General features: G+C 40.2%; 2 protein-coding genes across 3 annotated transcripts in view; one reads left to right on the top strand and one right to left on the bottom strand.

Moving 5' to 3' along the window:
• usp47 (ubiquitin specific peptidase 47) overlaps positions 1 to 1,554 on the top strand; it is a 38,275-nt gene extending 36,721 nt beyond the window's left edge. For both annotated transcript variants that reach the window (XM_088334450.1, XM_088334449.1), the window contains exon 28: positions 637 to 1,554. In XM_088334450.1, the coding sequence (XP_088190576.1) occupies positions 637 to 811 (175 nt within the window). In that variant the 3' untranslated portion in view covers positions 812 to 1,554. The remainder of the gene's footprint in view (positions 1 to 636) is intronic.
• A 1,169-nt stretch (positions 1,555 to 2,723) lies between these two features.
• On the bottom strand, positions 2,724 to 15,914 carry dkk3a (dickkopf WNT signaling pathway inhibitor 3a). The gene is made up of 6 exons (XM_088334448.1): positions 15,395 to 15,914; positions 15,228 to 15,287; positions 13,218 to 13,304; positions 11,691 to 11,835; positions 7,437 to 7,572; positions 2,724 to 3,993 (listed from the first exon to the last, which is right to left on the bottom strand). The coding sequence occupies exons 1-6, from the start codon at positions 15,545 to 15,547 to the stop codon at positions 3,906 to 3,908; spliced, it is 669 nt and encodes a 222-aa protein (XP_088190574.1). The 5' UTR covers positions 15,548 to 15,914; the 3' UTR covers positions 2,724 to 3,905.
• Positions 15,915 to 16,009: the final 95 nt, after the last annotated feature.

Raw genomic sequence — 16,009 nt, 5'->3', positions numbered from 1 at the left:
GTACATGTACTTATCAGCTATAAGAGTAATGAATCTCAATCCACCCTATTTACATTTAATACGTCATTGGTAGAAAAAAACCTAAATCTTAAAAAAAAAATTAAATACTTGTACGTCAAGAAAGTTGCATTTATTTTACATGAGTATCACCTAGAGGGAGCTGACATGATTATGGGACATCTTGCTGCTAAGGGTATCCCCAAAAAACAAGAACTGGTTAGGCAACAACAGAAAAAGATGAAAAATTGTGCAGTTTGGTCATTAAGAGTTCCTTGGTTTGTATTGTTCCTTAGGCCTTATAGTACTTGTTTTTAGTTGCACTACAGGATATGGTGAGTTTCTGGCATTGAATGTGTTGGCTGGTTTATTTTAATAGTTGAGTATTATGCAGTTTGACCTGAACCAACTCACCATGCTGTACAAACTCAAAACTGCCTTTTAGTAGCCAAAGCGAGCATTTGGTATGTATTTATTTAAAAAAAAAAACATAACTTTTGATAGAAATGATGTAGGTACTAGTTTTTTTTTGTTTTTTGTTTTTTTTTTGTTTTTTACATTTATAGAAATTTATATTAGGTCAGATTAAACCTTATGTTTGACATGCCTGATCTAAGAAAATCCTACTCCTGTGCCCAGGGACAGCACTGAGGAGCCAATGGAGCTGTCAGAAGACGAGCGCAATGAACTCATGAAGAAGGAAAGTAGCCGCCTCCTCAAGACAGGACATCGGGTCAGTTACTCGCCGCGCAAAGAGAAGGCCCTCAAGATCTACCTTGACGGGGGTCCGGCTAAGGATCCAGGGCAGGACTGAGTCCTTTGGCCTTTTCTCCTGTCCTCCGGATCCGTCGCGTCGTCTCTGGGACTCGATATGAGCGAGCGCTTGGAAAAAGACATGGAGCGTCGTCAGGTAGAAAAACTCTAGCCCTCCGCTCTGAGCCTGGGACTTTTTCGTGCACTGTAAGGTTTGTGTCGTACTGTAAAGTTGAAAGGGAACCCGAGAACTTTTTCCTGAGGTGAAATAAATCAAGCACTGTTAAGACCTTGGAGCTTGAAAGCCTCTCAGCATCTTCCATAGCTCTTCTTCTTTTGAATAATTTCAAAGAGAGTTGAAGGCTTTGTGGTGTAAAACATCACCTGACATACTGCTGTGGAGCGGTTGCTGTTTTAGATTTCATCTAATTTGCAAGATCATCGTCAAAACAACTATCTTGTTTTCGTAATCGCTTAAACCACACACACAATCACAGATACTTCTTGTCCTTCGTGATTATTTTGTGACTTTTCTGTTTTGCTCGTCCGGTCTCAATTGCGTGTGACGTGAGGGTGAAATCTCCCCCAGAAGGATGTCTTGGTTCGTCGCTGATACCTGCTGCTGCTTGATAGATTGAACACCACAAAGTGGAGAAAGTGTGCTCGGCCTGCCAGCTGTTCAATGTAGAAATGCCAATATCCGATTTTATTCTCCCTCCTTTGTTATTTCTTTTGAGATTTCAACCCTGTGTGAAAATAGTTGAACTTGATTTTACGGAATAAATAAAATGCTTTATTTCATAACCTGTTTTTTGTCTTTGTTACAAAACATTCAGCTCTGTGACCAGATTTTATACGCGACCAAGCGTGTCCACTAGTGGTTTTGCTGAAGGATTCTGCTCCTTTCTCATACCTCATAACCATTCACAACTAAAATCAGGATTCGTACTGGTGCTTGAAATCCTTAACAATGTTTGAATGTTAATATTTTTTCAAGATTTGAAAAGTGCTTGAATTCTAGGTGAAGTGCTTGTAAATGCTTAAAATTCAACAAGTCAACTTTAAAAAGCCTCTAACACTGCTCTCTGATGGTTTGTCTTTGCCATTGCAGTTCTTCTTCCCTAGTGATTAACAGTAGCTGGCATTAGTTTTTATGTTATTGTCCCATGAAGCATCAACCACACCCCTCTGCAACTGAAAATGTAAGCTATATTTTACCAATTCACTTTTACCCAACACATATATGACGAGAAATTTGTCTCCAAAACAAATACATGTGATCTCTACGAGTCCTAAAAAATTATGTTTTGATAAATGCATATGCGAAATTTGTAATATAATTAGAAATTATATATGTCTCCACAAATTACATCGGTTCTTCTTTAAATGGTACTGGAAAGGTGTCCTTGAAAGTCCCTAAAAATGCTTGACTTTGGCCATGACAAGTTGTACGAGCACTGTAAAATAGAAACAATTCTGTCCCTTATCTGTGTGGAATAATCTCGTTGCAATTATCGTTTATAAGGAACAACTTCCCTATTGGGCTTAATCTGGAGTGTCAAAACTAGATCTGGTCACTCATCACTGTCACCCACAGAACATATTGAAAAATTGCATTGCAAATATAGCCACCTACTATTACTGTTATTTTTTTTAAGATCCACAAAAACAGTTCATTGACTATTGATCATGTCATTTTAGAAACTAATTTTTACTTGCCCTTTCTTATCAAGGTCTATCACTAAACAAAAATGATTTAAAACTAGGTCCAGTCACACATCAGTGCAAGGGTGGTTTTTTAACGTGGGTTCAAGGTAACCCTAGGTGTTCTGTGAGTCAGTCTCAGTCGCTTGGTGGAGCCCCTGCCATGGGGGTCAAGATTCCTGTCTAAATATAAAGACTGTATGAGGGTGTTTAGTGCAGGTGTTGCCTATATTGTCGTGAAGAATGTGTAAATTCAAACAATACTCAAATTCTCAAGTAGGCTAACATTTATTCAGTTGTTCATCTGCAAATGCATCGATTACATTCTGTTAAAATGCCAAATAAACTGCAGTGCGTTTCTATTGCTCTCAACAGTTGATTCATTTTATTGCACATGGTTTCAAGCAAAGCTGCAAACACTTAATGGACCTGAAACTTGAGGACTGCATGGCAATGACTGTAACATTTAAGGCATATAACTTGATCATGCAGTTGCAATCTCTCACATGTGGCTTTGATTGTCAGCATCTTGTAAGCAAATAGAGTAAAGCTTTTTAATCGTTCTCCCCCAAAAATATATTAAGCCTAATGGTTAAAGCGTGGCCCAGGAAAAAAAATTGTTCAACAAAAAACATGCAGTAAATACGGCCAGCTTGGTAGGATGCCTCAAAATTACATTATTTTTCGGACTTTGAGTCTGATTTTTTTCATAGTTTGCCCGGAGGTGCGACTTATGTGTAAAATGATTACCACAATATTATATCATTTCACATGTTGAAGGGCTGAACAAAAAAGTCACAGATAAGAAAATCGTATTCTGCAGATTACAAACTGCCAATATTGAAATACCCAGCAGATAATCAAGCAGGAGTTTGCAAGAAACTTGTAGGGGACTGGCGAAAAGCGGAGGTGACGAGTTTGACATAGAAGAGGAAGCAGCGCTTTGTATACCTCCAAGTTGGGGGAGGTAAAAGTGACAGAGGATGAAGATTTCATTGGATTTGGAGTGAAACTGATAGGAAAGCATGTTCTTTATGCTAGAAATATCTGAATAACTCTAATACGTTACGTCGTTACTGTATTTAAATGTTAGGATACTATTCAATTATTCAACCTGCTCTTTATTTTATTTTAAATTGCCTTTCAAGGCAAACATGTATGTACCCCCAAAATGCGACTTATAGTCCAGTGGGACTTGTGTATATGTTTTTCTTCCTTATTATGGCTAGTGCGATTTATAATCCTTAGCGATTTATAGTCCAGGAAATACGTTATCTAACTTTTAGGGGTGAAATGCATGATGGGCCCATGGGGTTAGTCAATGGATTGGAGTTAACACTTTGGACGGGCTATTCTATTGAGCAGTAGTAACAAACCCCCGGCAAAAAAAAACCTGTATTTAGAACTGAGCACATTTCCTGAGGGTTCAAGAGAATCGGGAACAAAGCATTTTAGAGTACGTAGTCTATGGACGAGTACAGGCTGTCGCTCAGCTCTTCCTCACTTGAGTCGACCGGTCTAATGCACATGGATCCTCGTCTGAAAGCAGAGAGAAATTCACAAGAACATAAAATATACTCGACTTCACCACTAATAAATTGGAAACCTCTTGTTCCTTTAACAAACATCTGTTTTGCCAACGAAGCTAATGCTGAGGCAAAACATTTTTTATGTACGGCAGTTAAAAAAAAATGATGAAAAAGTAGTCAAACATACTGGCAATTGAGGGTGTGAAGACTTGTGCAACATCTGGTGGACATTCTGTATTTAAACGTTTTTTTACATGACACGAGGCTTTCAGCATTGTCTTCAGGCCGGATTAGGCCCGCGGGCTGCAATACACACTAAGGGTTTGCAATACCAGGAATTTGGTATCGATCCGATCCAAGTAAATACTGGGTAGTATTGATAGATACCGATCCTATTACAATAATTGTTGCTTGGAAATTTCAAGCTCATCAAATTATTGATCATTATTGATAACCAGTAACATAACAAATATACTAAAGAAAACATTCTAAAATACTACCCTGGAAAAAACACAAAAATACTATTATAAAAATACTACACATATACCACGACAGTAGTAAACTATAAAACAAAAATACTACTACAAAAAATATTATGAAATACGAAAAAAATAAAACTCCAGTATTACTATAGATACATGACAAAAATTTGATGGAAATACTACAAAAGTACTGTAAAAATGAAATCACGGTAATACTACAAAACTAAATATCAAGTTAGTGTTTAAAACAGGGATCTAATGTATTATTTTTTCTTTAATTGCGAATGTTTCAAAGCCTTTTTGATGAAACTAATGTATTTAAAAAGAAATGTAAAGAAATATAACATGTACAATTCTACATCTATCCAAACTTATTTATAAATCCTGATTTGTGTGTGCACGCCTGCCTGCATGTCTGTATGTGGCTTATAGGCTGAAAAATGGCTGAACCGATTTTTGTAAAAAATTTATGGAGTTGTACTTTAATGTTTTTAGCTAGGTTTTGTGTCAAAGCTTCAAACCAATAAATTCCAATGAAATTGATAAGAATGTGTCTATGTTGTGGTAACCAAAAGTCCCGTCCTACAATACAGGCTTTACTGGGTGGGCTGACACGCCCTTTCCTATTGGGCGAGGTTTCAAACCATACATGTACCTCCCAGTAACGCCCATCATAGTGACAATATCTACATATCACAAGCTGAGCATATAAGATAGCCGAAACAATTACAGCAAGCGACCCCTTTAATGGATATTCCTATTGGCATAGCCGTATCATTTCTTCCGGATTATGCAAATTCATCTCAAAAGTCGGTAGAAAAGGGTCTCTGTTATATGCAGTTATATTCATGGCATCAAGGTGCCCAAGATGCTAATAACCTTGTAATAGAGGATGCAACATTTTGTTGATTTATGAGGAAGTCAGAACCCAACTACACATAAAAATAGATTTAGATTTGTGAGAGATCATGGTAGATAGAGGATATATGATGAGTGATCCAGTATATCCTATTTATGAAACAGGTGGTGTAATTTCCATTTGTTCCAAGTCTCCGGCAAGGAACATATTTGTTTGTATTTGTTTTTCCTCATATGTTATCTAGTGTGCAGTTATAGACTAAGAGAAAGTGCAAGTAAGACAGCCACTGTAACTTACAAACGTCATGCTTAAAACTGACTACAAAACACATACAATAAAGTGATCTGTTTTTTAAACAAATGAAACGTTGTTATTTATACACATTAAATACTGGGACACTGCGTATGTTGCTCTCCAACTACAAAGTAACCGAAGTCACATTAGACAAAGTCGATGGCCATAAACTCACGGTACCATATTCTCTCACTGACATCTATCCGACCCAACAGCAGTGTAATCAAAATAAAACACTTACTGTGGAACAAACTTTTTTTGTTCCGATCCTCCGCATGTTGAGTTGAGCCGCCTGCATGCCTTTATCCATCTCAAACATTTCTCCAAATTAGTTTTTGGCTGAGGAAAAAGGGACAAACCTCGTCCTTACCTACATTGCAAGGTCCCCAGACACATTGTCCAACTATTTTGATACAAAACACTGTACGAGAGTGTGGATCACATGTGCATTGATACATAGATCCATCTATCTACCTTAGTCATATCCCTCAAGAGGGGTGACCGACAGCAAGACAAACATACAAAAACAAAGAAAATAAAGGGTACAATGGCAAAAAAACACACAAATATTTTTGAACCATGGCGAACCCAAATGCCCCAACACCCAAACAAGTTAGGCACCTCGGCACCTAAGTTGGTCATGCTTTCTTCCCTCCGGGATAAAACGGGACACAAGAAAGTGGCCGTGTCACTCGGGTCAGGGTGACACAACACACTCTTCTGTTCAACAGCAGGGCCCGACAGCTTTCACTGGTTTACGCCTGCCGCATCAAAAGGGTGCCCAGCCCATCCTTTAGAACGAGTCCACAATCCCATTATCCTTTCACAACACCTCTCCACATTGATACATAGATGGCTCACCTGAATCGGCAGCCACGGGGTGTCGTCTGCCTCGTGTTCTGATTGGCTGAAAACAAACGCTGATCTATGAATTGGCTTCTTGGTCACCCTTGAGGCCAATCTTCTAATAACCCAGGGAGCTGTAATAACCACCAGCTGCCCAGAAAGAAGAGGAGAGCACCAAACTGGGGAAGAGAGAGGACCACTCTCAAACCTCAAAACTCTGGGGTAAGCAGCCACTGGCCGAATCATTTTCCTGAAGTAAGAATAGGAATTCTGTTTTGCTAGATTGAAGAAAAGTCAGGACTGTACAGAATCTTGACCTGTTGGGGAGTGCAGGAAGGCAGGCCAGATTTGATTTTAAGTGTTTGCCCTCACTGCAACTAACCACAGGAAGACTACCTCCAATCAGAGAAGCACTCTTGTTTTTTGGACTTCATCCACCCCCCATTTCCCCGCACAGTTTTGTAGTAAATAAACCTTCTTTTGTGAAAATCTGGAAAGCTGTCTTTGTTGTGTTTCCATCTGTAAAACCTGCCTTTGATTTTCATGTTGCAGGGGCTTCTGACTTCCTCATAGATTACCAAAATTTTGCATCTTCTATTACAAGGTGGTTAGCATCTTGGACACCTTGATGCCATGAATACAGCTTATGATGCGGCAGGGGTAAACCAGTGAAAGCTGTCAGGCCCTGCAGTTGAACAGAAGAGTGTGGTGTGTCACCCTGACCCGAGTGACATGGTCGCTTTTTTGTGTCCTAATGGCATATCTTTATTGAGCCAAATGTACTCGTGAAAATTGCCATTTATGGCTTGCGAGCCATAGGTTCCTAACCCCTACCTTACAACGTTATTATAGTAATAGATAAAAGAAGAAGACTGTATCATTCCCAAGACAATAGTGTCGATCCGATCCAAGTATTCGCTCTTTATCTAAAACATTGATATTTGGATGGATCTGCCCACCTTTAGTACTCACCCCAGGTGCTGGCATTGGAGGTCCCCGGCACAGGGGCAATATTTGGCCGGTGCGTGATTGTCTGTCAGGTGGTTGGAGGCAGGAAAACAGCGCTCACGTTCGATGGGCTTCGCAGAGCAGACCGGGAACAGAAGGGCTGAACACAACAAGACACGTTAATGCATGCGTGTCCTTAAGAGTCTTGGCGCTTTTTTGCTCCAAAACGGGTCATTCCTATCACCATCATCATTTTTGAGATCACATGCAGTTTGCTAAAAAGCTGATAATTTGCATCACCCGAATTGCAGAAGAGAAACCTCTAAAACATGCGGCTTTCAAGAACTGGGTTTACAACCCCTGCATTAATTGATCAATGCCAGCTTTACAAAAGGCCTTTCAACTGTCATTTTACACACTAATGAAATATTTCATTAGTGGACTTCAGCATTTGAGCACTTTACGGTTGAACATTGGTAGATTGGATTATTGTATGTACAGGTATGTGGGTTGATGTTGTATGCTACTCTGTGTGCCTTTTAATTGCCCCATGGGGACAAATAAAGTGGATTGATTGATTGATTGATTCCATACACCAGGGGTCGGGAACCTATGGCTCGCGAGCCATATATGGCTCTTTCTATGAGTATCTGTGGCTCAGAGACCAATTTGATTGCATGCAAAATTTCTCCATCTTGTTCAAAACCGGAGTTGTCTATTCTAGTCAGGTACACGTAAAGCCAAACCAAAGCTAAATTTGAAGGCAACACTTCGCAGTATGTATAGGGCACGTTTTTCACTACAATTTACAGTCAAGGTGTCACACAAAAAAAGGGGGAAAAAACTCGTTTTGGCTGTACAACGCTAAAGAATCTTTTATTTAAAAGTTCACAATATAATCTGTGTTCAGTGTTCAGATACTTTATGATGAATCCACAGAACTGTAAATACGCCAAAACACCGGAAGAGAACTTAGTTATTTGATTGGTTGAGTGGGAGGGATGGGTGGAGCTATGCAAAAAGTACAAGCATTCCCTCCCATCTCTCGCCAAAGGTAAGCACATAAGGCTCCCTATTCTCAGAATGTTGTGACGTTTTTACAAAATAAATGCTTGCATCTGGTTTTGAAACCAATATGTATGAAAAAAAGGGTCAAAAGGAGTTTAACCGATCTTGAGTAATTGCAAGAAAGAGACAAGTTTAAAGTGGTCTGTTTGTTGAATTTGGGACAGGGGCTCTGGCATTATTCTCTTTTCATAATTTTTATCAAATCATCAAAAATAAATGTGCTGAAGACTAAGCTTTTGTCTGGGGCGCAGGTTTAGCAATTTAGTAAATTTGTCTCATAATATATGGTGTGGCTCTTTCCCAAAATAAAATTAATATTTTTTGCTTTTATGGCTCTTTGAGTCAAAAAGGTTCCCGACCCCTGCCATACACTAAGTCACTAAGTAAAGGCCCGGGGGTTGGATGTGGCCCGCAATAAGGTTTTATATGGACCGGGAAATGATCTGGATACATTATTTTAGCATACAACAGGGATCATTGAGTATTTTTAACTGTAGATACCTCTCTTGGAAGAGGATGATGAGTTGTTTATGGTTAATAGATTTTTGCACTTTATTGTATTTGGTATGCAAGGCTAAAGGTTGCAACGCTTGCCACGTCTTTCTGCTCACCTCTCCGGGTGTCAGAACCAGAACAGGAGAAGGACCAAGATGCGTAATGTTTTCACATGCGCATTAACACAAACGTCAGTGATCGCTGGGTGGAAGAAGTAAGACAGATGTCCGACGTGGAAAAACAGGAAGCCATAGGCCGACGAGATCGATACCAGATACACGAGCAGATATCGGAAAGACGGGATCAATACCAGACACTGTAGACTGGAGTCAGTTATCAAACAGGACGAGAAAGACGGGATCGATACCGGACAGGATACACAAGCAGGATACCAGACAGAGTCAAAACACACGTCTTGCGGGTGAGAGCACTGAGCTTAAATAGGAGGGAAGCCAATTGGCAACAAGCCGCAGCTGGCGCCAAATGGGTGTGGCCAAGTGAGGGCAATGGGCAACCATGACACTGGGCTCCTTTTCATGTGGTTAGCCCTCTACCTACCTATCTGCATGACAACATGGGCCATTTCGGTGTGGAGAAAGTCCTGGCTCTAGCAAGAGAATGTTTCTACTGACCATTTATGAAAAGAGAAATAGATGAGTATATTACCAGACAGTGTCCTTGTCTGAAGCAGAAGAATCCAGCAGTGCATTAAAGAGCGCTCATGGGTGGAATTACAAGAAAGGCACCCCTCTAAAAAGTGTATCAACTTCCTCCACCTAGAGCCCTACCGAGACGGGTGTGAGTATATGCTGGTGGTGATGGATCACTTTACCAGGTTTGCCCAAGCCTACTCCTCCCGGAACTAAGCTGGCATGACCGTGGCAGATAAGTTGTTGGACCACTTTTGTGACCCGTTTGGTTACATGTCCATATTTCACCATTACCATGGAGTAGAGTTTGAGAATAAGTTGTCCTTGAGACACACAGACCAGACACTATTATCCCCAGGGAAACCTGTTGGAGAGACTGAACTGGACACTGTTAGAGATGTTCAGAATGCTTGGAGACAAGGGGAAGAGCAATTGGAAGGACCACCCCATGTGATCCATGCATATAATTGTACAAAACACGAAGCAGGGGCTTTCACCTCCTGCTATCTAGTATATGGTGTAGAGATATTCTCTGCCTATTACAGAAACGACTGAATGATTGCCTCATGAACAACAAACAAATTAAACAATTTATATCTGTAAAGTTCCACCTGTGTTCGTCTAGTGCATTTTTATCCTGTGGTGTGTCTTGGTCAAGTGCAGGTATAAAATAAAATAACCAAACGTGCACACTTATCCTTTACTCTTTCAACAATCAACTCCAAACTAACACATGTGGATAAAAGAGATAAAAGGACACGCTAACAACTAGGTGAAACTGAACTGGCTACTTAGGGCACTCTCTTTTTTCAATAAACCCATCAAGGTCTCTTATACCTCTTAAAACCAAAATAAAGCACTCATTCTCTATCTATCCATCCATCCATCCATTGTCTTTTTCGAATCCGGGGGCAGCAGCTTTAAAAGGGAAGCCCAGACGTCCCTATCCCTAGCCACCTCCTCCAGCTCATCCGACGGGATCCCGAGGCGTTCCCAGGCCAGCCTAGAGACATTGTCTCTCCAGCGTCTCCTGGGTCGCCCCCTGGGCCTCCTGCCGGAAGACCTCCCGAGGGAGGCTTCCAAGAGGCATCCTTATCAGATGCCCGAGCCACCTCAACTGGCTCCTCTCAATGCGGAGGAGCAGTGGCTCTATACAGAGTCCCTTCCGGATGACTGAGGTTCTCACCTTATTGCTAAGGGGGAACCCAAACACCCTGCGGAGGAAACTCATTTCAGCCACTTGTATCCGGGATTGTGTTCTTTCGTTCATAACCCACAGTTCATGACCAAAGAAAATAGATCAATTCATATATATTCCTCTATATTCAAACGGTCAGAAATATTGCTACACACATGACAATGCTTATTGTATAAATCATTACTTTGTAAATAATAGACTAAACTGTAAAGTAAGAAGAATGTGTGTTGTAATGAGGTTTTGTAGACCACTCTGCTTGAATCCATCCAATGATATTATTTGGGTGGAAGTGACTGGCGGCCTAAAGCACACCGGTGAACAGATACCGCACAAAGGTTCTTACCCACATGACAAAATACTGCAGCGATAGTATAAATTATGGTTTTCCACCATGTAAATAAATCGATAAAACAATAGAAATTGTGTTCAATACTTTTCAAAGTAAAATAAAGTTCTCCCACTCAAATATGAAGGCATCACAATTGTTTGAGTATCTGTTTTGTCATCGCTGCAACTACCACATCAACATTTGAAAACTGCATTTTGTATTTCCTTGGGTTGTCTCTGTGTGGTATAAAATCGGTCTGATAATTTGAAACCTTCATGAGTGATATGTTAAAACACAGAAATCATGAAGGGGGCAAATACTATTTTTCACTAATGTAAACAATTAAATACGGCATGAACGATAACCAAGGGCCAATGTCTTTCTTTTTGTGGGGCCCGATTGAGGTCCACGACCTTGTGGTTGTCGATCACTGCAAACGTGTTTTTACTCAATTCATGTTACGGATAAAAACGCGTATAGTCTAAAAGCTTTTCATCTTAAATTCTGGATGTAAGACTTTGTAATGAGATGTACGTCACCTGCATGGACGGCACAGCAAAGGTCTGAGTCGCATTGTGCCTGATTGTTACAAGTACTGCCAGCTTGTCCTTTGGTGGCATTGGGCCTGCACTGGCCCCAAACACACAAGTGGGCCCCGCAGCACTCAGCATCCTCCAGGCAGGACTGCAAAAGCACACCAGCAACATGGATGAAATACTGCATTCAAGTACAGTACTACTAGATGAATATATTAAAAAAGAATTTTCATTCAGCCCTCAAAATGAAAATGGTGAAAATATAATGACTATATTAATAATATTTAATGAAGTTCTACTGATAAAAAATGCTCCCAACTTTGTCCCCACTGTCAATTTGTGTTTCAACAACTAATATGCTACAACAGAAATACTACAAAATTCTAAAGAATACTGCAACGCTAAATACAAAATTTAGAAAACAGTGACCTAATATATTATTTTGCTTTCATTCTGATAAGAAAACAAACACTATTGAAATAATGTACTACAAAACTACTCCTAGAGAAATATCAACATAAATACTATAAAATACACAGACTACAGTGACATTACAAAAATACTAAAAAGATACAAATAAAAATACTAAATATATAATACAAAATACTACTACAGAAATATTACAAAAAATACTACAAAAATATGACTTATGTAATACAAAAATACTAAAGAAAAAATATTATCTATATATTGCGAAAAATACTTCTACAGAAACACTACAAAAACACCACTATGGTAATACTGTAATAAAAATGACTACTACCGAAATATTACGACATGAATACTTCAAAAATACAAATACCGTAATACTACAAAAACATTCTTCTATGGAAATGCCATTAGAATATTACTACGGAAAATACTACTGAAATACCACTACGGTAATATTGTTATGCAAATTTACTGCTACAGAAATATTATAGCAGAAATAATGATAGAAAAATAATACTACAGATATATTACGACAGAAGTACTACTAAAATACAAAAAGAGTGATACTAAAAAATACTACAGGTATACCGGTACTACAAAAGTTCTACGATGAAAATTGTTTCGTTTGGATCCCTTAACCAGCAGAATCATGGGGCATTATGGAAATGCTACAAAAGCAAAACTATATTAATGCTACAGAAATAAAACTACAGTAATGCTACAAAAATACTAGAGAAATACCCCAAAAATACTAAAAAAAATGAAACTACAGTAATACCAGAAAACTAAATATCGAATTTAGTGCTTAAAACAGTGACTTAATATGTTATTTTCCTTTAATTTTGTTTCAAAAGCAATTTTGTGAAAGTAATCCATTTAAAAACAGATATAAAGAAATATAACATAAAAATGTCTGCATTTATATTAATTCATAAACGAAAAAATTGGACAGGCCTTTAGGATCGGCCCCTAGGATTGGCCAAATTTTTCAACCCAATGTGTCCCGCAACTCCATATAGTTACCGAACCCTGGCCTCAACTGAAAGGACAATGTTGATAAAGACCACCCGTTGAAATGGTCAGTTCCACTTCACTCACCACGTCGGTGCCTTTGCAAGCTCGGCATCTGGAATTTCGTTGCTGACAGTACCTTCCTTTCCCACAATCCTTTGCGTCGACACAGCCCTAAATAAAGTGCATTGACATAAGGGAACTCTCACTCAAAATAGTTATCGTGCAACTTTGGACACTGATTAGATATTGATCATTTGGAACATTTCACATATAGTCTAGCAAACCTAATTTAGCCTACTGAATGATATTCTAAAAGTATTGTTATGTGTCGGTCAGATTAGCATCAGGATGTTCTGCTCTGTCCACTCCACGCAATGATCGCAGCAAGGCTTTAGGGCTAGGACCTTAGCTTGGCCTTTTGGCTGAGAGTAAGTGTCCCGGCTCCTAGGCTTTGTAGTGTATTATGAACTGACCGATAACGGATAATGGATAAAGAATGACGAAGATAGAACAATAACCCTTTCGACCTCTTGTGACCCGGACCACATCTGCTCTCCTTTACCGGCTTATGACCACGTTTTTGCTCTTCTGTCCCGGCTACTGACCCGTTTTTTCGTTCCTGACACCGCCATCGCTCACCACGGAAGATCCACTTCCGCGTTCAGAGCGACCTGCTTCCCGCGTCCAGCAATCACCGGATCGTGGGCGCAACCCTTTTTCTTTCTTCCAATAAAACTTGTGAGAAACGCAACGCAGGTGAGTCCTGTCTCCGTTCTGGTCCTGACACAAGAACTAAAAAATGTGTCTCTGATTAAAAAGCTAAACGTCGCTGTTATTCAAGATGGCCTTGCCTCCCGCATTCCTTTCTTCTTACAGAGACGCATTGTGTTTACAAAGTTTCATTTTTGGTGCCGGGAAGCGCGCTCCAGACCTTGGCTCCCACATTCTAAGTCATCCTTATTCCTCATTTATCATACTCGCACGCCATCTAGCAACCAACCATATACACATACACCAATCAGATGTGTAGTTTCATTCTTGTGTTTTCCAATAAATTAGCCTTCTGCCAGAGGAGGACCGTGATTCTTTCCTGATCTGATCCTGGAAACACGCACCTCCGATGGAAGTGGCTATCAAAACCATAAATCTCTGACTCAGAGTGTGTTCTTTTCTTTATTCTACTACAATCCCAAGTTTTAAAATTGACAGTCTGTAAGCTTCCTTTCATTGCTTCTCCCTGGTTGTGCTGCTTCCTGATGTGTGCTCTCATATTTAAGCATTTAACCAATCACATTTCAGCGATTACTTGCTCAGAAATCGAATCGAACGCCTTCACAAAAAATCCTGAAGGCCATGTCCCGCAACAGCAGTCTTTGAGAAAATTGTTCTTTTAGCCAATTAGATTCCGGGTTAGCGTCTAAGAGGCTGCTAGAGGGCCTTGAGAAACGTCACCGGTTGTACAAACCTTTGGCCAGGGGGGGCGGTAATCCACCAAAGCGATCACCTTGAAGAGACCGGGCTGTACAAATGAATTTATTGTGTTAATTTAATAGCAAACGGTCTCCAAAGCGAGCAAAGCTTTTGTAAGCTGGAAAAGGTTCTGTCTACCACTTTCCGCCCAGAGGTAAGCTCTTTACCCCGAGTTCAAGCCCGACCCAATCCAAATTTCGCGTCGGGTCTGTACATTGAGGTCGAGCTGAGCTTCTCTATTTTTTCTACTTTTTTTATCATCCAGCCATCATTGTTCTTCGTTGTTTTTGTGTATACTGTCTGTTTTAATCTGTTTTTGTTACAAAAGACAGGCTTTACGTGTCACTCCTTCTCTCGCACAGTCCGTGTTGGCGGCTTTCGGCGGCCAACAAGTTAGCCAAAATCCCCTCTCCACCTGAGTCCTCACAAATAAAATAGGACATTTTCAGTGAACGTCACATCACTAAGTAAACTTCCCGGAAAATAACCGGAACTTGACTAATTGATTAGATAAATTACTAGATAAAGGATTTGTATCATTGAAAAAGAGCAGTTCAAAAAGAAAGATAATGAGATAACCTCTTTGTATTGTCGCTCATTAAATAGGCATGAGGTAGTGCTGACCTTGTCAATATGGTTGTCCATTTGAGTTGACTGTGCAGTGTTTGTGGCAATTGTTGTCTCCTAAATGGTAGAGATCACATCCAAAACGTGACATCAGATTAAATGGTACACTTCATGACTTCATTTAGAAATGGACACAACAATATGCTGCGTCACGTTATCCTTACTTCATGCGCAGGCTTTGGTTGCTCGTCTTCCGCCGGTTGCTCTTTCTCCTGCAAGGAATTGCCAGTGATGAAGTGAATTTTGGGGTGCAGAAACTCAGGTAGGATGCCGTCGCAGGGCGCCAGCAGCATTAAAAGCAGAAGGGTGGCTTGCATCTTTGCATTCAGAAGCTTCTCATCACTACTGCACTAGAAAGAGGAGGAAGGCTTTGGTGCTGTTCTCTGTGTCACATGACCCTACTTGAAATGCTGCATTGTGCACTCTTCTGAGTAAACTCTCTCTCAATAGCTCTCTCTTCACCCCCCATCTCGGTCGCTGTCGCTTTACCCTCTCTCCGCTTCTCTATCTCGATTGCTTCCCCCACCCCATTTCTCGAGCTAGCACTGTCTGTACCCTTCCTCTCTCTTTGACTTTCTTTCGATAGCTCTCTCTTAACTGCCCCTCTCTCTTGATAGCTCTCTCTTCACCCCCTTTCTCTCTATAGCTTTCTCTTTACCCTCCGTTTCGCTCTCACTCAATATCTCTCTCTTTGCCCAGCACCTCTCTCATTTGATAGCTCTCTCTTTTCCTACACCCCCCATCTATAGTACTCTCTTGACTCACCCCGCCCCTCTCTC

The sequence above is a fragment of the Urocampus carinirostris genome, chromosome 4 (genome assembly GCF_059441175.1).
Source record: "Urocampus carinirostris isolate Australia breed hairy pipefish chromosome 4, RoL_Ucar_1.0, whole genome shotgun sequence".
NCBI lineage: Eukaryota > Metazoa > Chordata > Actinopteri > Syngnathiformes > Syngnathidae > Urocampus > Urocampus carinirostris.
The sequence above is the reverse complement of the archived record's forward strand: the minus strand, read 5'-3'. Positions and strand labels throughout refer to the sequence as shown.

Excerpts from the sequence above, each read along its gene's own strand:
- dkk3a (XM_088334448.1), bottom strand. The coding sequence starts at position 15,547 with ATGCAAGCCACCCTTCTGCTTTTAATGCTGCTGGCGCCCTGCGACGGC. Across the intron at positions 13,305-15,227 it reads TGGACAACCATATTGACAAG|GGCTGTGTCGACGCAAAGGA; the intron begins GTCAGCACTACC and ends CACTTTATTTAG. Across the intron at positions 7,573-11,690 it reads TTGCTGTGCCGTCCATGCAG|CCCTTCTGTTCCCGGTCTGC; the intron begins GTGACGTACATC and ends TGTTGTGTTCAG.